General features: G+C 48.1%; 1 protein-coding gene across 3 annotated transcripts in view; it reads left to right on the top strand.

The window, feature by feature from the left end:
- The window catches only part of RABGAP1L (RAB GTPase activating protein 1 like), a 690,515-nt gene that overhangs the window by 477,156 nt on the left and 187,964 nt on the right, over positions 1–25,395 (top strand). For all 3 annotated transcript variants that reach the window (XM_063939666.1, XM_063939667.1, XM_063939668.1), the window contains exon 17: positions 21,851–21,994. In XM_063939666.1, coding sequence (XP_063795736.1) covers positions 21,851–21,994 — 144 coding nt within the window. The remainder of the gene's footprint in view (positions 1–21,850; positions 21,995–25,395) is intronic.

Below are 25,395 nucleotides of genomic sequence, written 5' to 3'. Positions count from 1 at the left end.
TTGGGAAACACCCCCTAGGGTAGATAAGGCGCTCACACGTTTATCAAAACAAGTAGCGTTACCGTCTCCTGATACGGCTACCCTCAAAGAACCAGCTGATAGAAGGCTGGAAAATATCCTAAAAAGTATATACACACATACTGGTGTTATACTGCGACCAGCAATCGCCTCAGCCTGGATGTGCAGTGCTGGAGTCGCATGGTCGGATTCCCTGACCGAGAATATTGATACCCTGGATAGGGACAATATTTTGTTAACTATAGAACATTTAAAGGATGCATTACTATATATGCGTGATGCACAGAGGGATATTTGCACCCTGGCATCAAGAGTAAGTGCTATGTCCATCTCTGCCAGAAGAGCGTTATGGACGCGACAGTGGTCAGGGGATGCGGATTCCAAACGGCACATGGAAGTATTGCCGTATAAAGGGGAGGAGTTATTTGGGGCTGGTCTATCGGACCTGGTGGCCACGGCAACGGCTGGAAAATCCACCTTTTTACCCCAGGTCACTCCACATCAGCAGAAAAAGACACCGTCTTTTCAAACTCAGTCCTTTCGTTCCCATAAGTACAAGCGAGCAAAAGGCCACTCCTTTCTGCCCCGGGGCAGAGGAAGAGGAAAAAGACTGCACCATGCAGCTGCTTCCCAGGAGCAGAAGCCCTCCCCTGCTTCTGCCAAGTCTTCAGCATGACGCTGGGGCTTTACAAGCAGACTCGGATATGGTGGGGGCCCGTCTCAAGAATTTCAACGCGCAGTGGGCTCACTCGCAAGTGGATCCCTGGATTCTACAGGTAGTATCGCAGGGGTACAAACTGGAATTCGAGGCGTTTCCCCCTCATCGGTTCCTGAAGTCTGCTTTACCAAAGTCTCCCTCCGACAGGGAGGCAGTTTTGGAAGCCATTCACAAGCTGTATTCCCAGCAGGTGATAATCAAGGTACCCCTCCTGCAACAGGGAAAGGGGTATTATTCCACGCTGTTTGTGGTACCGAAGCCGGACGGCTCGGTGAGACCAATTTTAAATCTGAAATCCTTGAACACTTACATAAAAAGGTTCAAATTCAAGATGGAGTCACTCAGAGCAGTGATAGCGAACCTGGAAGAAGGGGACTATATGGTGTCTCTGGACATCAAAGATGCTTATCTCCACGTCCCAATATACCCTTCTCACCAAGGGTACCTCAGGTTTGTAGTACAAAACTGTCATTATCAGTTTCAGACGCTGCCGTTTGGATTGTCCACGGCACCTCGGGTCTTTACCAAGGTAATGGCCGAAATGATGATTCTTCTACGAAGAAAAGGCATTTTAATTATCCCTTACTTGGACGATCTCCTGATAAGGGCAAGATCCAGGGAACAGTTAGAAGTCGGAGTAGCACTATCTCAGGTAGTGTTACGTCAGCACGGGTGGATTCTAAATATTCCAAAATCGCAGCTGATTCCAACGACGCGTCTACTGTTCCTAGGAATGATTCTGGACACAGTCCAGAAGAAGGTGTTTCTCCCGGAGGAGAAGGCCAGGGAGTTATCCGAGCTAGTCAGGAACCTCCTAAAACCAGGACAGGTCTCAGTGCATCAGTGCACGAGGGTCCTGGGAAAAATGGTGGCTTCTTACGAAGCGATTCCATTCGGAAGATTCCATGCAAGAACGTTTCAGTGGGATCTACTGGACAAATGGTCCGGATCGCATCTGCAGATGCATCAGCGGATAACCCTGTCGCCAAGGACAAGGGTGTCTCTCCTGTGGTGGCTGCAGAGTGCTCATCTACTAGAGGGCCGCAGATTTGGCATTCAGGATTGGATCCTGGTAACCACGGATGCCAGCCTGAGAGGCTGGGGAGCAGTCACACAGGGAAGGAATTTCCAGGGCTTGTGGTCAAGCATGGAAACATCTCTTCATATAAACATTCTGGAACTAAGGGCCATTTACAATGCCCTAAGTCAAGCAAAACCTCTGCTTCAGGGTCAGGCGGTGTTGATCCAATCGGACAACATCACGTCAGTCGCCCACGTAAACAGACAGGGCGGCACGAGAAGCAGGAGGGCAATGGCAGAAGCTGCAAGGATTCTTCGCTGGGCGGAAAATCATGTGATAGCACTGTCAGCAGTGTTCATTCCGGGAGTGGACAACTGGGAAGCAGACTTCCTCAGCAGACACGACCTTCACCCGGGAGAGTGGGGACTTCACCCAGAAGTCTTCCACCTGATTGTAAACCGTTGGGAAAAACCAAAGGTGGACATGATGGCGTCACGTCTAAACAAAAAACTGGACAGATATTGCGCCAGGTCAAGGGACCCTCAGGCAATAGCAGTGGACGCTCTGGTAACGCCGTGGGTGTACCAGTCAGTGTATGTGTTCCCTCCTCTGCCTCTCATACCAAAAGTACTGAGAATCATAAGAAGGAGAGGAGTAAGAACTATACTCGTGGTTCCGGATTAGCCAAGAAGGACTTGGTACCCGGAACTTCAAGAGATGCTCACGGACGAACCGTGGCCTCTACCTCTAAGAAAGGACCTGCTACTGCAGGGGCCTTGTCTGTTCCAAGACTTACCGCGGCTGCGTTTGACGGCATGGCGGTTGAACGCCGGATCCTGAGGGAAAAAGGCATTCCAGAAGAAGTCATCCCTACTCTGGTCAAAGCCAGGAAGGACGTAACCGCAAAACATTATCACCGCATTTGGCGTAAATATGTTGCGTGGTGTGAGGCCAAGAAGGCCCCTACAGAGGAATTTCAACTGGGTCGTTTCCTTCATTTCCTGCAAACAGGACTGTCTATGGGCCTAAAATTGGGGTCCATTAAGGTTCAAATTTCGGCCCTGTCGATTTTCTTCCAGAAAGAACTGGCTTCAGTACCTGAAGTTCAGACTTTTGTAAAAGGGGTGCTGCACATACAGCCTCCTTTTGTGCCTCCAGTGGCACCTTGGGATCTCAATGTTGTGTTGAGTTTTCTAAAGTCACATTGGTTTGAACCACTTTCCACTGTGGACTTAAAATATCTCACATGGAAGGTGTCGATGCTGTTAGCCTTGGCTTCAGCCAGGCGTGTGTCAGAATTGGCGGCTTTATCATATAAAAGCCCTTACTTAATTTTTCATTCTGACAGGGCGGAATTGAGGACTCGTCCTCAATTTCTACCTAAGGTGGTTTCTGCATTTCACATGAACCAACCTATTGTGGTACCTGCGGCTACCAGGGACTTAGAGGACTCTAAGTTGCTTGACGTTGTCAGGGCCTTGAAAATATATGTTTCCAGGACGGCTGGAGTCAGAAAATCTGACTCGCTGTTTATCCTGTATGCACCCAACAAGCTGGGTGCTCCTGTTTCAAAGCAGACGATTGCTCGTTGGATTTGTAGTACAATTCAGCTTGCACATTCTGTGGCAGGATTGCCACAACCAAAATCAGTAAAAGCCCATTCCACAAGGAAAGTGGGCTCATCTTGGGCGGCTGCCCGAGGGGTCTCGGCTTTACAACTTTGCCGAGCAGCTACTTGGTCAGGGGCAAACACGTTTGCTAAATTCTACAAATTTGATACCCTGGCTGAGGAGGACCTGGAGTTCTCTCATTCGGTGCTGCAGAGTCATCCGCACTCTCCCGCCCGTTTGGGAGCTTTGGTATAATCCCCAGGGTCCTTACGGAGTCCCAGCATCCACTAGGACGTCAGAGAAAATAAGATTTTACTTACCGATAAATCTATTTCTCGTAGTCCGTAGTGGATGCTGGGCGCCCATCCCTAGTGCGGATTGTCTGCAATACTTGTATATAGTTATTGTTACAAAAATTCGGGTTATTATTGTTGTGAGCCATCTTTTCAGAGGCTCCTTTGCGTTTATCATACTGTTAACTGGGTTCAGATCACGAGTTGTACGGTGTGATTGGTGTGGCTGGTATGAGTCTTACCCGGGATTCAATATCCTTCCTTATTACGTACGCTCGTCCGGGCACAGTATCCTAACTGAGGCTTGGAGGAGGGTCATAGGGGGAGGAGCCAGTGCACACCACCTGATCCTTAAGCTTTTATTTTGTGCCCTGTCTCCTGCGGAGCCGCTATTCCCCAGGGTCCTTACGGAGTCCCAGCATCCACTACGGACTACGAGAAATAGATTTATCGGTAAGTAAAATCTTATTTTACACTTCCCGCTTATTTTTACAACTTCTGCGGGTTTCATTTGAAATTGAAAGCGCCCCGGCCGCAGCATACAGGCAGCCGGGGGGGGGGATATACTGTGACTGCACTCTTCCCTCCCCGGCCGCAGCATACAGGCGGCCGGGAGGGATACAAGGCGCTTCCCGCTCACTGCAGCGGGTTTTCAAACTTGGCGCCGAATCGGGAGGGGGGGGGGGGGGGGGCGGAGCAAACTCCCGCTCCGTACGGCGGCTCTGCGCTCACTCCGGACCGCTGCAGCACATGTCCTCTGCTCACCGGCCGCTGCAGCACAAGCCCTCCGCTTCCCGGACCGCTGCAGCACAAGCCCTCCGCTCCCCGGACCGCTGCAGCACAAGTCCTCTGCTCCCCAGACCGCGGCAAGCTCCTTTCCTCTGCCTGGCTGTTCAAGGAGCATATTTTACTTTTAAAAGGTAGGAAGCTGATTCCCGCTTTACTCAATGGGCTCCCCTCCGGCGGATCGCAGCACTCATTGTCTCTCTGCTGTTTCAGTGGGGTTTAAGTTTTTTTCTCTGCATATGCTGGCTGCCATTCCTTCCTGCAGGGGAGTCATTTCAGAGAGGCTGTAGATCAGGAACCTGCTCTATTACAGGAGCTGGTGCTCAGCTCATTAATGATTAAAATCTAGGGTGCAAGTATTTATCTATATCTACCCTGCTATTTATATACCCTTTTAGATGCTATTTATATACCCTGTTAGAGGGTTCACATAGACAGCATTTATCTACTCTGTTGGGTTCACTGTGTGTATATGTGTGTATATATATATATATGCATTACCTGATATAGGGAATAAAACAATGGGACAGTGTGGCTCCGCACACTAATCCCCTAAACACCCAACTGTAGAGACCTGGGTTCAAGTACCACTACAGACTTGCTACATAACATTTCCCCCATCTTTTCTCGCAGGCTGGCCACCATTTTGAAAAGCCAGCGGAACCTCCGAGAAACATCTGGTGCACCTAAATTAGGACAGGGGGTTGCCTTTCATTTATTATTCCTTGGTGTCACTAGTTACTAATGCTATTTGTAATTTGTTGAATGTGTGATGGCATCAGACAGATAGCGCTGCGACTCAGTACGCTAGTAACGGGTATCTGAACACCAGGGTTTCAATCTCAATTAAAAAAAAAAAAAAGAAAAGAACTTTAAGGGAAGCTCCTATGGCCTATGGCTAAGACTCCTGTCCTACAGTGCAGCGTTACTGGTTCAGGTCTCCGCTGCTCCAGAAAGTTTATTTGAATCGTGTCGGTCACTACACGTTATAGTGCAGACCTTACATAGGGCGGTGTCTATTTATCCCACCTTTATCTCTTTTCGTTTGTCTCACCTGGGATAGTCAAGGAATTCCCTCTTAGGTGTGAAGTACGAGGTGAAGCCATCTGCTTAGCCCTCCACGCACCTGCAGGATGCATCTGTTTGAACAGTTCAGATTATGCAGGTAATGTCACTGTTAACAGAGACCTTGTAAATCATTTCCCTTCTCCAGGTTTCAAAAAGAACCTTGCTAACCTTCCATGGTACACGGATTGGCGGTGGAAAGGCCTCTCTGGAAGGAGGCGAGAGATGTCCAGGATACTGATGATGTCTGTTTTCGGTGGAGTCTGAACCAGTGTATCAGAATATCCAGGTATATTATACAGCAGTTCGTCTGATACAGCAGGTAAAGGAACTGCCAGGGACAATGTTAAAGTTGTGGCCGATGTGTTGACCATAATTATTTTTTAAGGCGGGCACGTCAGGTCCATCAGGGTTCCACGCCAATGACGAAATGACAGCGACTGGTCCAGTTTCGGATGAGCTGGGCAGGCTCCGGTAGGCGGCCGACAGACACCCGAACACACAATATCAGGTATCAAACAATGTTTGTTTTCCTATCCTTTCCCCGCAGACGGCAGGAGATGGTATCAAAACCTCTCTAGGGTATACACCACAGTGTATCGCCGGTCCATCAAGCCGCCGTTTTCCTGAGGCAACCTTGCTCAGGGATCCATCGACATATACGGCAGCGCGGTTCTACCGTGTCCGGACAGGTAGGTTGGGAAACAATTGTCCTCTAGGTTACAGGATGTTTCGCATCAGGATCAATTGATACTTTGGTACAGGTCAGAATCACGATTCTGCTTTATGTTCTTTGGAGGTCTCCACGTCTGCAGACTCGGACCCTGCATCTTCGCTTGGGCTGTCTTAACCCGACGACCTCTGGGGCTGCGACAGTGACAGGTGAACATGAAATCCTACGGGGCAGATGGTTCTGGGGAAGGAACTTTCTGCAGGATTTCTTGAACCATTGGAGGTAAGTCCACTTTGCTTTCTCCTACTACTGCCTCAGCTCCAAGACAGACCTTTACTGGTCTTTCCTTTAGATTCTTCCGTGCCCTTTCAGGCTTTCGTCTCCACACGGGCAATATCTCCGTCGCCAGGGGTTCTCAGGGTAAAAAGCTGAAGCAGAGGTTCAACATCCTCGGTCCAGTCTGATTTTATGTCATCCTATACACCCATTACACAGACTTTCCTACCACCTGGAGGGTCCCAGGGTAGGCGCAGGTCGATGGGAGAAGGCTTGGGCGGTTACAACCGTCTCAGGAGTCCCTCGGCATGGGTCGGCCGATTTAAGATGACAAGAGAGTCATACTGCAGGCTGCGCTCCATAGGCTTCTAACCGCAAAGGGTGTTGATCCCTGTTTTTCACATATCATTTGAATCAGGACAGTTCTCAGGCCTTTGTTTTCTTTTCACGTTCCGAAGCCAGGTGGCTCGGACAGGCCTATTCTGGCCTTAGAATCCTTTTAGTCTGTGATTGCTAGTTTGAATAAGAAAGGGAGTTTTACGTGTCCCTTGTCTTCAGAGATGCCTGTTTACTGATTTCCGTTGGACGGGCTTTTCTCAGATTCGCATTACAGGATTCTCATTTTCACTGTCAGTCCTTTCCTCTCGGTCTCTCTTCCGCTCCCACAGTGTTTAGGAAGATCACAGAATAACTCTTTTTCAAGGGCAGTGGGTGACGTTGGTTCCCTAATGGGCCAATTTACTGCTACTATCCCACTCTGTACATTAGGTGGCTTCTGAATATCCGAAGGATCCAGGAGCTTCTGATTCGACACAGATCCAATTTATGCTCCGCATAGACGTTTCTCAACACGGTCCGTCAGAGGATTTTTCCTTCCTCGGCACCAGGTACTCTATTCCTTCAGTCAAGTGGAGACGCAATGAGTGGTCGCCTCCATTCCTCTCTGAGCGGGGGGACAACAATCTTCTTTCCAGGTCAAGCCACCAGATCAGACTCCCGGGTGAGGGAACATTCCCCGGAGTTTTGTCAGCTGGTCCGCTGTGGGCGGAGATTTCGTATCGACCTCAGGGCGTTCTGACTGACTCTTTAACCCTTTATTACTCTCGGACGTGAGCTCTGGCGGCAGTAGCCGAGGAGGCCCTCAGGGCTCCGGGGAGTTTTCTGGTTATTCTATCCTGCCTCCTTTTCTATTTCTACCTCATGTTCGGTAACACAGGAGGGAATTATGTGTGCTAGTCCTCTCGGTGGCGCTGGTTGGGCCACGCATGACTTGAAGATACAGATACGCCTGTTGTCAGTAGAGGAGCCTTGGCTCCTACATCGACTGGACTGTCTACTTCAACAGGCTCCTTCTTTTTTCTCTTTGTCCAATCTTACACTGGTTTCGTTTAACCGTGTGACTGTTCACGAGACCTCAGAAGGGAGGAATTCCCTAGTTCGGTTAGGCCTACTGGGCCCCGATTTCAGAGACATAATAAGGATAAGAGGGGTTTTTCCCCTTCTTTCAGTTGGATAAGAGGGGTTTCTCTGACGTCCTAGTGGATGCTGGGACTCCGTCAGGACCATGGGGATTAGCGGCTCCGCAGGAGACAGGGCACAAAAATAAAGCTTTAGGATCAGGTGGTGTGCACTGGCTCCTCCCCCTATGACCCTCCTCCAAGCCCTAGTTAGGTTTTTGTGCCCGTCCGAGCAGGGTGCAATCTAGGTGGCTCTCCTAAAGAGCTGCTTAGAAAAAGTTTTTAGGTTTTTTATTTTCAGTGAGTCCTGCTGGCAACAGGCTCACTGCATCGAGGGACTTAGGGGAGAGAAGTGAACTCACCTGCGTGCAGGATGGATTGGCTTCTTAGGCTACTGGACACCATTAGCTCCAGAGGGATCGAACACAGGCCCAGCCATGGAGTCCGGTCCCGGAGCCGCGCCGCCGACCCCCCTTGCAGATGCCGAAGATTGAAGAGGTCCAGAAACAGGCGGCAGAAGACTTTTCAGTCTTCATGAGGTAGCGCACAGCACTGCAGCTGTGCGCCATTGTTGTCAGCACACTTCACACAGCGGTCACTGAGGGTGCAGGGCGCTGGGGGGGGGCGCCCTGGGCAGCAATGTATAATACCTTTCTTATGGCTAAAAATACATCACATATAGCCCTTGAGGCTATATGGATGTATTTAACCCCTGCCAGATCTCACAAACTCCGGGAGAAGAGCCCGCCGAAATAGGGGGCGGGGCTTATTCTCCTCAGCACACAGCGCCATTTTCCTGCTCAGCTCCGCTGTGAGGAAGGCTCCCAGGACTCTCCCCTGCACTGCACTACAGAAACAGGGTAAAACAGAGAGGGGGGGCACTTTTTTTGGCGATATTACTATATTTAAGCTGCTATAAGGATACAACACTTATATAGGGTTGTTCCCATATATATTATAGCGCTTGGGTGTGTGCTGGCAAACTCTCCCTCTGTCTCCCCAAAGGGCTAGTGGGGTCCTGTCTTCAATAGAGCATTCCCTGTGTGTCTGCTGTGTGTCGGTACGTGTGTGTCGACATGTATGAGGACGATGTTGGTGTGGAGGCAGAGCAATTGCCGGTAATGGTGATGTCGCCCCCCAGGGAGTCGACACCGGAATGGATGGCTTTGTTTATGGAATTACGTGATAATGTCAGCACATTACAAAAAACAGTTGACGACATGAGACGGCCGGCAAACCAGTTAGTACCTGCCCAGGCGTCTCAGACACCGTCAGGGGCTGTAAAACGCCCTTTACCTCAGTCGGTCGACACAGACACAGACCCAGACACGGACACTGAATCTAGTGTCGACGGTGAAGAAACAAACGTATTTTCCAGTAGGGCCACACGTTATATGATCACGGCAATGAAGGAGGCTTTACATATCTCTGATACTGCAAGTACCACAAAAAGGGGTATTATGTGGGGTGTGAAAAAACTACCTGTAGTTTTTCCTAAATCAGAGGAATTGAATGATGTATGTGATGAAGCGTGGGTTAACCCAGATAGAAAAGTGCTAATTTCAAAAAAGTTATTGGCATTATACCCTTTCCCGCCAGAGGTTAGGGCGCGCTGGGATACACCACCTAGGGTGGATAAGGCGCTCACACGCTTATCAAAACAAGTGGCGTTACCGTCTCCTGATACGGCCGCCCTCAAGGATCCAGCTGATAGGAGGCTGGAAACTACCCTAAAAAGTATATACACACATACTGGTGTTATACTGCGACCAGCCATCGCCTCAGCCTGGATGTGCAGTGCTGGGGTGGTCTGGTCGGATTCCCTGACTGAAAATATTGATACCCTGGATAGGGACAGTATTTTATTGACTTTAGAGCAATTAAAGGATGCTTTTCTTTATATGCGAGATGCTCAGAGGGATATTTGCACTCTGGCATCGAGAGTAAGTGCGATGTCCATATCTGCCAGAAGAAGTTTATGGACGCGACAGTGGTCAGGTGATGCGGATTCCAAACGGCATATGGAAGTATTGCCGTATAAAGGGGAGGAATTATTTGGCGTGGGTCTATCGGATCTGGTGGCCACGGCAACTGCCGGGAAATCCACCTTTTTACCTCAGACCCCCTCCCAACAGAAAAAGACACCGTCTTTTCAGCCGCAGTCCTTTCGGTCCTATAAGAACAAGCGGGCAAAAGGACAGTCATATCTGCCCCGAGGCAGAGGAAAGGGTAAGAGAAGGCAGCAAGCAGCTCCTTCCCAGGAACAGAAGCCCTCCCCGGGTTCTGCAAAGCCCTCAGCATGACGCTGGGGCTTTACAAGCGGACTCAGGAGCGGTGGGGGGTCGACTCAAGAATTTCAGCGCGCAGTGGGCTTGCTCACAGGTGGACCCCTGGATCCTGCAGGTAGTATCTCAGGGTTACAGGTTGGAATTCGAGAAGTCTCCCCCTCGCCGGTTCCTAAAGTCTGCTTTGCCAACGTCTCCCTCAGACAGGGCGACGGTATTGGAAGCCATTCACAAGCTGTTTTCTCAGCAGGTGATAGTCAAGGTACCCCTCCTACAACAGGGAAAGGGGTATTACTCCACGCTATTTGTGGTACCGAAGCCGGACGGCTCGGTAAGACCTATTCTAAATCTGAAATCTTTGAACCTGTACATACAAAAATTCAAGTTCAAGATGGAGTCACTCAGAGCAGTGATAGCGAATCTGGAAGAAGGGGACTTTATGGTGTCCCTGGACATCAAGGATGCTTACCTGCATGTCCCAATTTGCCCTTCACACCAAGGGTACCTCAGGTTCGTGGTGCAAAACTGTCATTATCAGTTTCAGACGCTGCCGTTTGGATTGTCCACGGCACCTCGGGTCTTTACCAAGGTAATGGCCGAGATGATGTTTCTTCTGCGAAGAAAGGGCGTATTAATTATCCCTTACTTGGACGATCTCCTGATAAGGGCAAGGTCCAGAGAACAGCTGGAAGACGTAGTAGCACTAACCCAAGTAGTGCTGCAACAGCACGGGTGGATTCTGAATTTTCCAAAATCTCAATTGAACCCGACGACACGTCTGCTGTTCCTGGGAATGATTCTGGACACGGTTCAGAAAAAGGTGTTTCTCCCGGAGGAGAAAGCCAGGGAGTTATCCAAACTTGTCAGGAACCTCCTAAAACCAGGAAAAGTGTCTGTGCATCAATGCACAAGAGTCCTGGGAAAGATGGTGGCTTCTTACGAAGCGATTCCATTCGGCAGATTCCACGCACGAACTTTTCAGTGGGATCTGCTGGACAAATGGTCCGGATCGCATCTGCAGATGCATCAGCGGATAACCTTATCGCCACGGACAAGGGTGTCTCTTCTGTGGTGGTTGCAGAGTGCTCATCTGTTAGAGGGCCGCAGATTCGGCATACAGGACTGGGTCCTGGTGACCACGGATGCCAGTCTGAGAGGCTGGGGAGCGGTCACACAGGGAAGAAACTTCCAGGGAGTATGGTCAAGCCTGGAGATGTCTCTTCACATAAATATACTGGAGCTAAGAGCGATTTACAATGCTCTAAGCCTGGCAAAACCCCTGCTTCAGGGTCAGCCGGTGTTGATCCAGTCGGACAACATCACGGCAGTCGCCCACGTAAACAGACAGGGCGGCACAAGAAGCAGGAGAGCAATGGCAGAAGCTGCAAGGATTCTTCGCTGGGCGGAAGATCATGTGATAGCACTGTCAGCAGTGTTCATTCCGGGAGTGGACAACTGGGAAGCAGACTTCCTCAGCAGACACGATCTACACCCGGGAGAGTGGGGACTTCATCCAGAAGTCTTCCACATGATTGTGAACCGTTGGGAAAAACCAAAGGTGGATATGATGGCGTCTCGCCTCAACAAAAAACTGGACAGGTATTGCGCCAGGTCAAGAGACCCTCAGGCAATAGCTGTGGACGCTCTGGTAACACCGTGGGTGTTCCAGTCAGTGTATGTGTTTCCTCCTCTGCCTCTCATACCAAAAGTACTGAGAATTATACGGCAAAGGGGAGTAAGAACGATACTCGTGGCTCCGGATTGGCCAAGAAGAACTTGGTACCCGGAACTTCAGGAGATGCTCACGGAAGATCCGTGGCCTCTACCTCTAAGACGGGACCTGCTTCAGCAGGGACCGTGTCTATTCCAAGACTTACCGCGGCTGCGTTTGACGGCATGGCGGTTGAACGCCGAATTCTAAGGGAAAAAGGCATTCCGGAAGAGGTCATTCCTACACTGGTAAAAGCCAGGAAGGAGGTGACTGCACAACATTATCACCGCATTTGGAGAAAATATGTTGCGTGGTGTGAGGCCAGGAAGGCCCCCACGGAGGAATTTCAACTGGGTCGATTCCTACATTTCCTGCAAACAGGATTGTCTATGGGCCTCAAATTGGGGTCCATTAAGGTTCAAATTTCGGCCCTGTCGATTTTCTTCCAGAAAGAATTGGCTTCAGTTCCTGAAGTCCAGACTTTTGTAAAAGGAGTACTACATATACAGCCCCCGGTTGTGCCCCCAGTGGCTCCGTGGGACCTTAATGTAGTTTTGGAATTTCTCAAATCCCATTGGTTTGAGCCACTCAAATCGGTGGATTTTAAATATCTTACGTGGAAAGTAACCATGCTACTGGCCCTGGCTTCAGCCAGGAGAGTATCAGAATTGGCGGCTTTATCGTATAAAAGCCCATATCTGATTTTCCATTCGGACAGGGCAGAACTGCGGACGCGTCCTCAGTTTCTGCCTAAGGTGGTGTCAGCGTTTCACCTGAACCAGCCTATTGTGGTGCCTGCGGCTACTAGCGATTTGGAGGATTCCAAGTTGCGGGACGTTGTCCGGGCATTGAAAATATATATTTCAAGGACGGCTGGAGTCAGAAAATCTGACTCGCTGTTTATACTGTATGCACCCAACAAGCTGGGTGCTCCTGCTTCTAAGCAGACGATTGCTCGTTGGATTTGTAGCACAATTCAACTTGCACATTCTGTGGCAGGCCTGCCACAGCCTAAATCTGTCAAGGCCCATTCCACAAGGAAGGTGGGCTCATCCTGGGCGGCTGCCCGAGGGGTCTCGGCATTACAACTCTGCCGAGCAGCTACGTGGTCGGGGGAGAACACGTTTGTAAAATTCTACAAATTTTGATACCCTGGCTAAAGAGGACCTGGAGTTCTCTCATTCGGTGCTGCAGAGTCATCCGCACTCTCCCGCCCGTTTGGGAGCTTTGGTATAATCCCCATGGTCCTGACGGAGTCCCAGCATCCACTAGGACGTCAGAGAAAATAAGATTTTACTTACCGATAAATCTATTTCTCGTAGTCCGTAGTGGATGCTGGGCGCCCATCCCAAGTGCGGATTGTCTGCAATACTTGTACATAGTTATTGTTACAAAAAAATCGGGTTGTTATTGTTGTGAGCCGTCTGTTTAGAGGCTCCTACGTTTGTCATACTGTTAACTGGGTTCAGATCACAAGTTGTACGGTGTGATTGGTGTGGCTAGTATGAGTCTTACCCGGGATTCAAAATCCTTCCTTATTGTGTACGCTCGTCCGGGCACAGTATCCTAACTGAGGCTTGGAGGAGGGTCATAGGGGGAGGAGCCAGTGCACACCACCTGATCCTAAAGCTTTATTTTTGTGCCCTGTCTCCTGCGGAGCCGCTAATCCCCATGGTCCTGACGGAGTCCCAGCATCCACTACGGACTACGAGAAATAGATTTATCGGTAAGTAAAATCTTATTTTTTCCCCTTCTTTCAGTTACCATTCTTCTTTGGTTTCTCTGGGAGGTTTTGATCCGCTGCGCTTCAAACCACACTGACCGGAATTTTAGGTCTCTGCCTTTTTCGGTTTTTCTTCCAAATGAGATTAGCCTAGCGGCCGTAAGTTCGGCCTCTTTTTCAGGGAGTACTCTATTGGCAACTCCCCTGGCTGAGCTTCGGCCTCAGCGGTCGTTTCTTCCAGAGGGGATGTCCATTTTTTCATATAAATCTGACACTAGTGTTTTTCAATCCTCTCTGAATGTTGTCAGGGCTCGCCGACTCTCTCTACAGAGGTCTCAGGCTATTCGATGAAGTGTTTTTCTTCTTTGTTCTGTACGATGCTCCCGTACTAAATAGCCGGGGTCCCAGCATACGCTGGGCCGTTGGATACATCTGACCATCAGACAGTCTTCTTGGCGGTTACTAGGGAGCCTCCGTTTTCCATTTCAACGCACTTTACGCGCATTGTAAGACCTTCGTGGGCGGCTGCCCGTGGGGTCTCCATGAATATTTTGTCGGGCGGCTTCTTGGTCGAACCAACATTCGTTTTGTCAAATTCTACAAGTTTGACACTTTTGCGGCCTCTTCATCACCGTTTGGCCGAGCAGTTTTTACAGGACTCTCAGCGCTTTCCCACCCGTTTTTGGGAGCTCTGGGACGTCCCCATTGTAACTATACTCCAGTGGCCCCTAGTGGATGAAGGAGAAATCAGGATTTTGGTACTTACCGATAAATCCCTTTCTCCGATTCCACAGGGGCCACTGGACGCCCGCCCAGCGCTGTTCCTCCTGGGTTTTTGCTTAACGGTTTGCAGATCACCATATGACTGCTTGTTGAGTTCAGGCTAGCCTGGTTTTTGTCAGGTTCTGTTCCAGGTTTAGTTTGTGTTCTCCTGGTTTACAGGGCGTCATTAACCTCCTCTACCTTAAGGTTTGTTTATTACAGCTCTCCTCGGGCACAGTTTTACGTAGACTGGCTTGGAGGGGAGATAGTAGGGGAGGAGCTAGCCACAGTGTGAGAATTTTTAAAGTGCCAGCTCCCAAGTACTACCTACTATTTCCCCATTGTAACTACACTCCAGTGGCCCCTGTGGAATCGGAGAAAGGGATTTATCGGTAAGTACCAAAATCCTGATTTTTACAGCTGGTATTTCGTTCAGGGGAAAAGCAGTGAGCCAGAGGAGTTGAAGCAGGCTTTGGGGCTCATTCCGAGTTGATCTCTCGCTAGCAACTTTTTGCTGTGCTGCGATCAGACAGTCGCCGCCTATGGGGGAGTGTATTTTTGCTTTGCAAGTGTGCGATCGCTTTTGCAGCCGACGGCACAAAAAAAGTTTTTTGTAGTTTCAGAGTAGCTCTGGACTTACTCAGCCGCTGCGATCACTTCAGTCTTTTTGGTCCCGGAATTGACAACAGACACCCGCCCTGCAAACACTTGGACACGCCTGCGTTTTTCCAAACACTCCCAGAAAACGGTCAGTTGACACCCACAAACACCCTCTTCCTGTCGATCACCTTCCGATCGGCTGTGCGAATGGATTCTTCATTAAATCCATTGCCTAGCACCGATCCTCTTTTTGTACCCGTACGACGCGCCTGCACATTGCGGTTCATGCGCAGTTTTGCAGAGATAATCGCAGCGCTGCAAAAAGTTGCTAGCGAGCGATCAACTCGGAATGACCTCCTTTGTCGCAACCGTTAACTTTATAATGCAAGATTTATTTATTAATAGGCCTAGTATGTTTAGGATCTAAAATGCTATAATTAGGTTTTTGAAATCCATATTTTAGTATTTTATAGGTTTTAGTTAAGGTATTTGTACATTGCATGAAAATAAAACAAAACTATGCAACATATCATTATGGGGCACATGTATTAAGCCTGGAGAAGTGATAAAGCAGTGACAAGTGCAAGGTTATAATGCACCAGCCAGTCATCTCCTAACTGTCAATTTACATATTGGAGCTGTTTGGCTGGTGCGTTATCACCTTGCACTTATCACTGCTTTATCACTTCTCCCGGCTCAATACATCTGCCCCCATGTTTGAAACGCTGTGCCTTTATTACAGATGTATCCTGCTACTTCCTTGCAGCGTTTGCTCCCGCGATACGCTATGCCGCAGGAGACTGCAATCCATTTACAGCCATGGCTTCCCGATAGAAGCAAATGGATCGTGGGTACACTCACACCCACGAAACTTGGGAGCCGGCAGTTACACTGCGTATGCTACCCAGCAAAGCTGTAACTAGGCACATCTGTGTATATGAACTACATATGAAAATTACTCATTCCACACATTTCCACAGTACCTTTACATAGTTTCAACTTGCGTAACAGAATTAGGTCTTTTTAGGTTCTGACAGTCAAAATAGGTCATTTTAGGTACTAACACCCAGATTAGGTCATATTAGGTCCTATAGAAATTCAGTATTTTATTTCCTGGTACATAAACCATAAAAGGAAACTGAAATTTTGATTGTAATGGGAAAGGATTAGAATAGGCTAAGAATCCTGGGTTTATTTGTTACCATTTATTTATACGGTGCCAACATATTTTGTTGCACATCGCAATTGGGAGCAGACCAATAAAATGAGAAATGGGTAGTAAAAGACAAAGAGGTAGCAGGACCTTGCTTACAATCTACATGGAAATAGGAATTTAATATATGAGGATAACGGCTGCTCTCAATCTTAAGGCCCGTATTTACGGGCAGATGTGGGAGAGATGTGTTCTTAGCGAACCGCTCAGCACAGCGCGATGTGTGCTGATTGTGCGGGAGGAGACAGGGGGGCCGCTCATTTCACCCAGCGGGTGAAGTGAGCGACCTGCTAGATTGGGCTGCATGCAGGCCAATCTAGCACCAGCGATAGCGATGCGCGGGGCTGCGCATCGCTATCGCTGTGAGGGGTACACACGGAGTGATCGCTGCTTAAAATCTAAGCAATCTAGTCAGATTGCTTAGATTTTAAGTAGCGATCGCTCCGTGAGTACCCCCCTTTACAATGTATCGGGAAATAGGTACATGATACATGAGGATAATTGCTGCATATTGCAAATTTGTTCGTCACATTTCAGCTGTACCTGGGATTTGATGCTGGTCAGTAGGTACCATGACACCCTGTGACCGCCACTCTCATGGCATACTAATTGTGACTCAATTTCAGAATTTGACATTGTTTTGGCAGTATGACCCGTTGAAGGTGACCTTCCTCCGGAGATATACTGTATGCTCCCCTTATTTACAGGAGATATTCTTACCCTGTTGCAACTGTTTGCTTTTTTTCCTTCTCAGTTTGTATACTAAATATTTGTGTATACATATGCAGGCACACATTCCCAGTATCGCTACTGTCAATATTACTCCAAACCTTTCCTTAAAATAATGGCCATCTGTTTCCCCGTTCTCTCTCTCTGCATAACAAACAGCCTATATGTCACTGTTGATATTTTCCAACATGGATTGTTTTAAATGTGACAGTGTTTACTCCCAGATTTCTTGATAATGCAGGAGCCAAATAAAATCTCTAGAACTCAAACTCACTCATCGGCTACATACACTTTTGTGTTAAAATTCTGCAGTTAACTTGTAATACTAAAATTAGTATTTTTTGCTTCCTCTTATGTATTTTGGGGGGATTTTTTTTTTTAACACTGTAACACTTACACAATTTTTTTGTGACAGGCAATTAGCCCTTTGTAGAAGAACCTGGGGGTGGCTAGAAAAATGCAGGTGTTCGCACTACAAATTTATATGCAGATCATGGTGTCTTAGGTAAGACAGTCATACTGCGTATAGTTGGGATGGCGGTCATTAGGTCGACGTGAGTTTGGTCGACATGCATTAAGTCGACGTGGCCATTAGGTCGACGTACTAGGTCGCCATGGAAAAAGGTCGACATGATTCTTCCACAATTTTTTTTCTTTATTTATTGACCTTTTTCATACTTAACGATCCACGTGAACTACAATTAGGAACGGTAACCTATGCCGAGCGCAGCTGTAGTGGAGCGAGGCACCGTGCCCGAAGCTCGCGAGCCATGCGAGGGGTTACGGTGCACTAATTGGGGTTCCCCGTCACTTTACGAAAACAACTACACCAAAAAAGTAAAAAATCTCATGTCGATCTAATGACCATGTCGACCTAGTGATCATGTCGACCAAATGTGGTCGCCCCAATGTATATCGACCTAACTCATGTCGACCTAATGAACCACACCCGTAGAGTTGCTCCTAGGTTCAGTAGTGTGATTTATGCTCCCACTTATGTAGGCGACGGGTGTGAGACGGCGGCAGTTGGGGGGTGTCTGCACAAGACAGCGTCTGATTCATCAGCATATTGTCATCCAGTTTGCTGCATACGAAATCACAGCTGCGCATGCAATTGCATTCCCTCTGAATCAGGCACAGTGTGTGTACATGGCAGTATATTTGTTCTCTGTTAAGATAAACCACTTTTAGTGCCATATAGAGGGGGTAATGTATCAGACCGTTAAAAGAGGACTATAGGTCTTATTTCTTTTTGCTTTGCAGTGAGTAATTCTGCAAGTCTACTAATGGTGCTTATGGTATGATAAAGCCTACAGATTTACCCTATATTAAACACTATAAAAGGTTAAGAGACACAGTACGCAATTGGCGCACGAGGTACCGTAAGGGTACGCCCTTAGCGTAGCGGACGCTGTATCGGGAGCGAGCCGCTCGAGCGACACAAACGCTCGTGAGAATACGCTGTTGGTATCAAGCACACCATAGGCTGCCGATTACCGTAATGATACGCTACCAGCATAGTGGACGCTCGAGACCACGAGGAGATCACAAGCGGCGCTGACGCTCACAGAATTAAACCTTAATAACTATACCTTAAAGAATGTACTTATACTGTAAACCTTTATGCAGTGATAATGTGTAGATGCAACGCAATGTAACCTTGTTAGTTTAAAAGCTGTATGAGCGACTGAGACGCTCAGAGAACCCTTAGAAATATAATAAACACTCAAATACCGGTCTAAGGTTCTAACACCTTTAAGAGAGAGAGAGTGAACGTTCAATTGCAAAAGAATATACAGTACAGTTTATACACTACCAGGCTAACATAAATATCTAACAGAATTACTACACGTTAAAATACAATAGCAACACTATTACATTTAAGGGGAAGGAGAGAGAGAATGGCTTACAACAAATAGGAGGTAAAATGGCTGCAGAGAACTTACGCACAAGGGGAAACAATCGCAAGCGCCTTCCTTGATATCTAGCTCCCGATTATCAGTGATGAGAACCGTTGAGAAGAGTAGAGTGGGGCTGGCCCAGGTCGGCTTGTCTTTATATACACTTACACACAGTACAGTACAATGGTCCCTACATTCTTATTGTTCATTGGACACAGGAATCTGTCTCCGCATTATAACAAAAGGTCATAGGTTGGTTCATACAGGTGGGCTGTGACTATTTCAAACTGCTCAGGTGGGAGGGAAACTCAGGTTTCCCGCCGCATGGGTAATAAACTGCAAATATAGTAAATGTCCATAAACTTCTTATAGTCATAACTATACGCACGAGCGATTAATCCGTTTCTAACCAACACCGGAATATTGCTAATTATATACCCTTCCGATGGATTCTAAACACCACTGTGTAACCCCTGTCTGACCCTTCGTATTAAACAAAGAGGGATCTCTTTGTCTCTGAACATGCTACATTAACTAAACTTTCAGATTCTATCAACGGGACCATAATCTACAAAATACATTATATGACTAAAATATGTAACGATTGAGTCGCCCGCTAGACGCACACAAACTCTACCGTAAATGCACATACCGTGCGCCTGCGAGTGCACGCGACTGCGAGTATACGCACGCACGGGAGGGCTCATGCACGTGCAGCGGGCACACGCATGAGGTGCATATATGGCAATGTGCAGCGTGATATTTTTCTGACTTTGACAGGTATATAGCATGTAATTTTTTTAATTATTTTTAATGTATAATCAATATACTTGTCAATTATAGCTACGAACATTATTATTCTGTGTCCTTAGCATCCTGGCACAGAGTCACACCGCTGCGTTAACCCTTTTCCTGTGACCTTTTGGCTGGTGACTTGCAGTGTGCTAGAGTACATGTGCGCTAAGTGTTCTGTGGTGAGCCTGAGGCCTGAAGCCGCACATAAGGGCTGTAAATGAGGCTTGTCTACTGTGCATATGCTGCTTGTCTAGAAAACAAATTTCAGTCAGTGCTATAACATAACAAACTGAGTTTTATCAATTATTTCGCAGCTTGACATTTGGAAATGATCTTTTGTATTAGGATAATATAAGCATGAAATATTTAATAGGGTTCCGGGCAATTATGTTACAAGATAGCATGGTTTTATTACTAGAGTAAATGGATGGGAATAGGCAGCTTATCCTAGAATGCAAAGCTCCTGGTTTAAAGTGAACCTGCCGCCAGATATGATGTTTCCATTGTAAAGTTGTGGTAAGGATTGTCCAAATCCTCCACACATTCACCGCCCTGCCCAGTGCTGTCTCCCTATCACCACTCCTTTCTTTTACCTGTCAGCCAATAACCAGGGCCGACTATTCATATGGGCTCTTGCCCAAGGGCCCCAGGAGTATAAGGGCCCTAGGCTGAGAGCAGAGGGTCCCCTCTTTCGAGGGGTACCAGATTTTTAAATATTGACCATGGGAAACTGGAGATATCCGACTTGAAAGCAGTGGTCCCCATCCAAGCCTGTTAATTGCTCTTCCCAGCCAGATATCTCAGGTTCTGTCTGACGTAGAGTTTTTCTGAGGGTATACTCCAAAAGCTGGGACTCTCCCCTTTTGGTGGACACTGGCAGATTGTCTCTACTATGCCCAGAACCAGAGATGTCAGCCTTCAAGCAGCTGGCCCCATGCCTAATATGCAGTTTTATATTTTCGTTGGTGAATTTCTCTGGCTCCTGAGCTCTGATCCCTAAGTCCCCAATTCGTCCTGAAAGGTGGGACTCTCTAGTTTTCTATCCCATTCAAAGCTAAGAAATCTATTTTCAGGAGCTTGAGATATCTGCAGTCAAGCAAGTTGCCCTCCCACCATAAAATGATGAATATTAAGCCAACTCCACTATACACCCCTCATGTGCATATTAAACCCCCCCTACCACCTTGGAAGTGATGTACCAAGGCTTCTTCAGTCAGCCCAATGCCCCCTTCTACAGTTTAGCCCCATCTGTGCAGTAAAGGAGTAATTACTGCTCCATGTCCTACATGCTGAGCGGAAGATAGAACACCCCCTACCGCCCGCGGGATATCAGAGCTGCCGCTAATAGCACCCCCAACCCCTACCGCTGGAGGATGGGTAGGGGGCCCAGTGCATTGCTGTGCACAGAGGCCTACACTGCTGTTAAGACGGCCCTGCCAATAACAAGGTCTGGGGTCTTGACCAGCCACAGAGTAGGGAATCTCTTGCTGGAGAATCATAGCCTGCACAGATGATTAGAATATTCAAATGAGAGGGAGGAGCTGTGACTTCAGAACCAGCCTCTCACTTCTATATTAGCGGTCCTAGCACTATTTGGGCTTTATACCTACTGCTGTGAATTAATTATGTTTTTACTAACTACTAACACCAGTAAGATGCATGTAAACTGGTCTAGAAATCGAACAAGTTGCTTTTTTGACACCATAACCTCTCCCAGTTTTTCTTAACACATCTTGTTCAAGTTACTTGTGTTTACCGCATCAGGGAAGATGACAGTACCCTCCAAAATATGTAAAAACACTGGTAATAAAGTCTTTTCACCCAAATATTTGTGTGTATTTTTAATGTAGATAAAACACCACTGGCGTCCCACAACTGGTGTACTAAGAAAGAGATGATGGCGGGAGAATTACTGGGAATAACAGAGTGTACAGGATGCTCTATAGGGCAGAACCCCTCCTGTTTGGCTGGCAGCGGGAGTCTATACTTTACAATACATATAAACTCCATGACTCCCTGGTGACAAGCCCATAATTAATGCAGTTGATTGCTGTTTGCTTTAGACAGCATCACTGCTCCTCACAAAATAATGTAATGTGATTTTGGTTTATTTTGTCTGTGACTGTACACATTATTAGGCCCTAGTACTGTCTCTGTATACCTGAATAAGCTGTACTGTTGTGTGCAATAATGTCTTGTTTTTCCATGTACCAGGATCAGCTGCCGGTGCTTTACTCCCATTTCATGACACTAAACCTGGAAGCCCACATGTACGCCTCTCAGTGGTTCCTGAGCCTGTTTACAGCCAAATTCCCACTCTGCATGGTCTTCCACATCATGGACCTTCTGCTCTGCGAGGTAAATGTTCTAGCATTCATGGCAGCGTAAACTAGTAATGAATGGATACGATATGAATGAGTCACAGTCCACTTTCTTGTCTTTCTTATTTACTTCTAGTAGTAGAGTACTTGATTATTACATTAGCAAAATCTAAAATGAAACAATATCATCTTAAAAAAAAAGAATTGGCTGGCTATGCCTAACGTAGGCATCCTAAATGTATCCTAAAGCATCAAACACACAAATCTCTTCCCTACGAACCGCAGTAGATTTAGTAGCGGACTCACCCAGCTGCACAGGCCACCATGATTGAACTTTGCCCTTTAGGGACAGCTGGAAGGGTCAGACATCTAGCAGTTTGGTTCCTGGCATACCGATCGTGAAAGTGAATGCGGTTTCACTTAATGCAAATGTTCTACCACATTCAGTGGCAGGGATGGCATCACCAGAGTATCCCTGTGTGGTAGGGGCCCTAATGACAATGTAGAAGAGCTCCACAATGGATCTTATCTGACACGGAAACTATTAAATCCACTGTTACTGGATCTCATAGCAGCGTGCAGGCAAACAGGTCGCGATAGAACGGATACTCGTAATACTATTGTGAAGAGAGGTGTGTCAGTCTCTCCCATCACTGGGTGAGGTCTACCAAATGTAAAAAAGTGTAATAAGAAGAAACTCTTGAGTAATATAATTATATAAATAAATAAATAGGAAGTACCGCTATTGTGTTATAGAGTGTGTGCCCGTTACTTCCAGTGTATGCAGATACCAGATAAGAATTTTGATACACTGTAGGCCAATCGAAAAATTATATGAGTAAATCATGAACTCCTCTACATGAAGCTCCAGTGGTATGTCCGAGATGGGATCCGGTCTGAAGATCGACAATGTTTAGGTCGACCACTATAGGTCGACAGTCACTAGGTCGACAGGGTTTCTAGGTCAACATGTGCTAGGTCGACAGGTTAAAAGGTCAACGAGTTTCTCTTACGTCCTAGAGGATGCTGGGGTCCATATTAGTACCATGGGGTAGAGACGGGTCCACCAGGAGCCATTGGCACTTTAAGAGTTTAATAGTGTGGGCTGGCTCCTCCCTCTATGCCCCTCCTACCAGACTCAGTTTAGAAAATGTGCCCGAAGTTTATTTTTTTACAGGAGGCTGTTGGCAACAGCCTGCCTGCAACGAGGGACTGAGGGGGGGAGCAGTGTCCGCCCTGCGGGGTCTGAGCCACTGTCCGCTGACTGGACATTGAGCTCCAGAGGGGTCAGATCACGCCCCGCCACAGGGGAACGCTTACCCCAGCAGCCAGCCGCCACCCCCTTGCAGAGCTGAAGTGTGGCGAGTGAGTCACTGTCGGGGGGGTCAGTGTGAAGATGGCGGCTTAAGGATAGGAGCGCAGTATGAACTGCGCTCCCGGACGGCTCAGCGGTACTTCGGTGCGGTGCTGTGAGGGGTGCCCTGAGCCAGCACCTGACCCTACACTGACCAAATTCAGCCAGCATAAAATCCTCAAGCCAGTATAATCTCAGAAAAGTGGGAAGACCGCGCCATTAAGGGGGCGGAGCTTCTCCTCAGAGCGGACCCAGCAGCGTTCAGCGCTATTTTCCTGCCTGCAGACACACTGCCAGTGTAAGAACAGTCCCTCCAGCTATCTGTATGGTACCAGGGGGTTGTAGAAGGGAGGGGAGGCTGTGTAAAGGCTGTGTCACCTATTAAGGGACACAGTCAGCGCTGGTTTGGGGTCTCCCTATACCTATAATAGCGCTATGTGTGGGATGGCCCCAATCTCTGCCATTCTTGGGGAGGAAACTCTGCCCAGTACCCTGTGTGTATGTGGGGTGATTGGTGTGAAATTGCAAACCTGTCTAGAGACTCTGTTTCATATGCTGCAGAGGATTTATCTTCCCAGGAAGATACCATCCCATGTAATCAGGATTGCACTGTTGCAGCGCAGATCCCAGCTAAAGAGCCAGAATGGTTAGCCTCTCTTAGGGGGACTATTTCTCAGATTTCTGATAGGGTTGCTAGAACTGAGCATGCCACTCAGGTTCTGCAGTCCTCTATGGTTGTATGGTCTGATACTGCTTCCACGGAGTCCCCTGCGGTGCATTTTCACATACGTGCACTTGCCAAGATTATGCAGGATAACACGGACACCGATTCTGACACTGCAGACGGTGATGGGGATGTGTCGAGGGGGACGGCATCATTTGCTAAGGGGGTGCAGTTGATGATTGAGGCCGTGAGGGATGTGTTACACATTACTGACACAACTCCTGAGCAAGTTGAGGAAGCCTTTTTCACAGACAGTAAAAAGCCCCCCCTCACTTTCCCAGCATCTAAGGAATTAAATGCTATCTTTGAAAAAGCCTGGGAAAATCCGGAGAAAAAATTCCTGATCCCTATGACGGTCTTGGTTGCTTTTCCCTTCCCAGAGGAAGATAGAAAAAGTGGGAGTCTCCGCCGATTGTCGACGCCTCTGTCGCTAGGCTGTCCAAACAGGTGGTATTACCAGTCCCGGGATCTACCGCGTTGAAGGACCCGGCAAATCGCAAGGTGGATGCTACGCTAAAATCCATGTACACGGCTTCAGGGGCTATACTGTGGCCAACTATAGCCTGTGCTTGGATTTCTAAGGCTATTGCCAGGTGGTCAATCACTCTGCAGGAGGAAACGACTACGATTGATAAAGGTGACGTAGATTTATTTTTACGTAATATTCAGGATTCTGCAGGGTTCCTGGTAGACTCCATGAAGGACCTGGGTTCCATGGCTGCGGGGATCTCCTCCATGTCCGTCTTGGCTCGCAGGGGTCTCTGGCTGCGACAAAGGTCTGCGGACGTGGAATCCAGGAAGAGCGTGGAGGGCCTACCGTATACAGGTCAGGCTTTCTTTGGGGAGGTGCTGGATGCGTGGATTGCCACGGCTACCGCTGGTAAGTCTCCTTTTCTCCCCTCAGCTGCACCGGCTATGAAGAAGCCTTTTGCACCAGCCACATCACAGCCCTTTCGGCCTGCGAGGCCTAGAAAGAACAAGCCTTCAAACACCTTCTTCAGAGGTGGTCATGCTAAAGGAAAAAAGCCTGCTCCCGCCGGCTCCCTAAATCAGAAACCTGCTTCTGATGCCCCAAAGTTCTCCGCATGACGGTGGACAGCTAGGCCTGGGGGAAGGTCAGGTGGGGGCAAGACTCTGGCATTTCAGCCACGTCTGGATGTCGTCTGGCCTGGACCCCTGGGTACTGGATATAGTGTTCAGGGGGTACAGGCTGGAGTTCCAAGATCTCCCACCTCACCGTTTCTTCAAGTCAGGCTTGCCAGCTCTACCGGCAGACAGGTCAATTCCTCTGGAAGCTATACGAAAATTGGTGGTATCCAGGGTCATTGTTCCAGTTCCACCTCATCAGTGGAACAAAGGT

This window comes from Pseudophryne corroboree, chromosome 9 (assembly GCF_028390025.1).
Source record: "Pseudophryne corroboree isolate aPseCor3 chromosome 9, aPseCor3.hap2, whole genome shotgun sequence".
Taxonomy (NCBI): domain Eukaryota; kingdom Metazoa; phylum Chordata; class Amphibia; order Anura; family Myobatrachidae; genus Pseudophryne; species Pseudophryne corroboree.
This window is presented reverse-complemented; position numbering and strand designations above follow the sequence as displayed.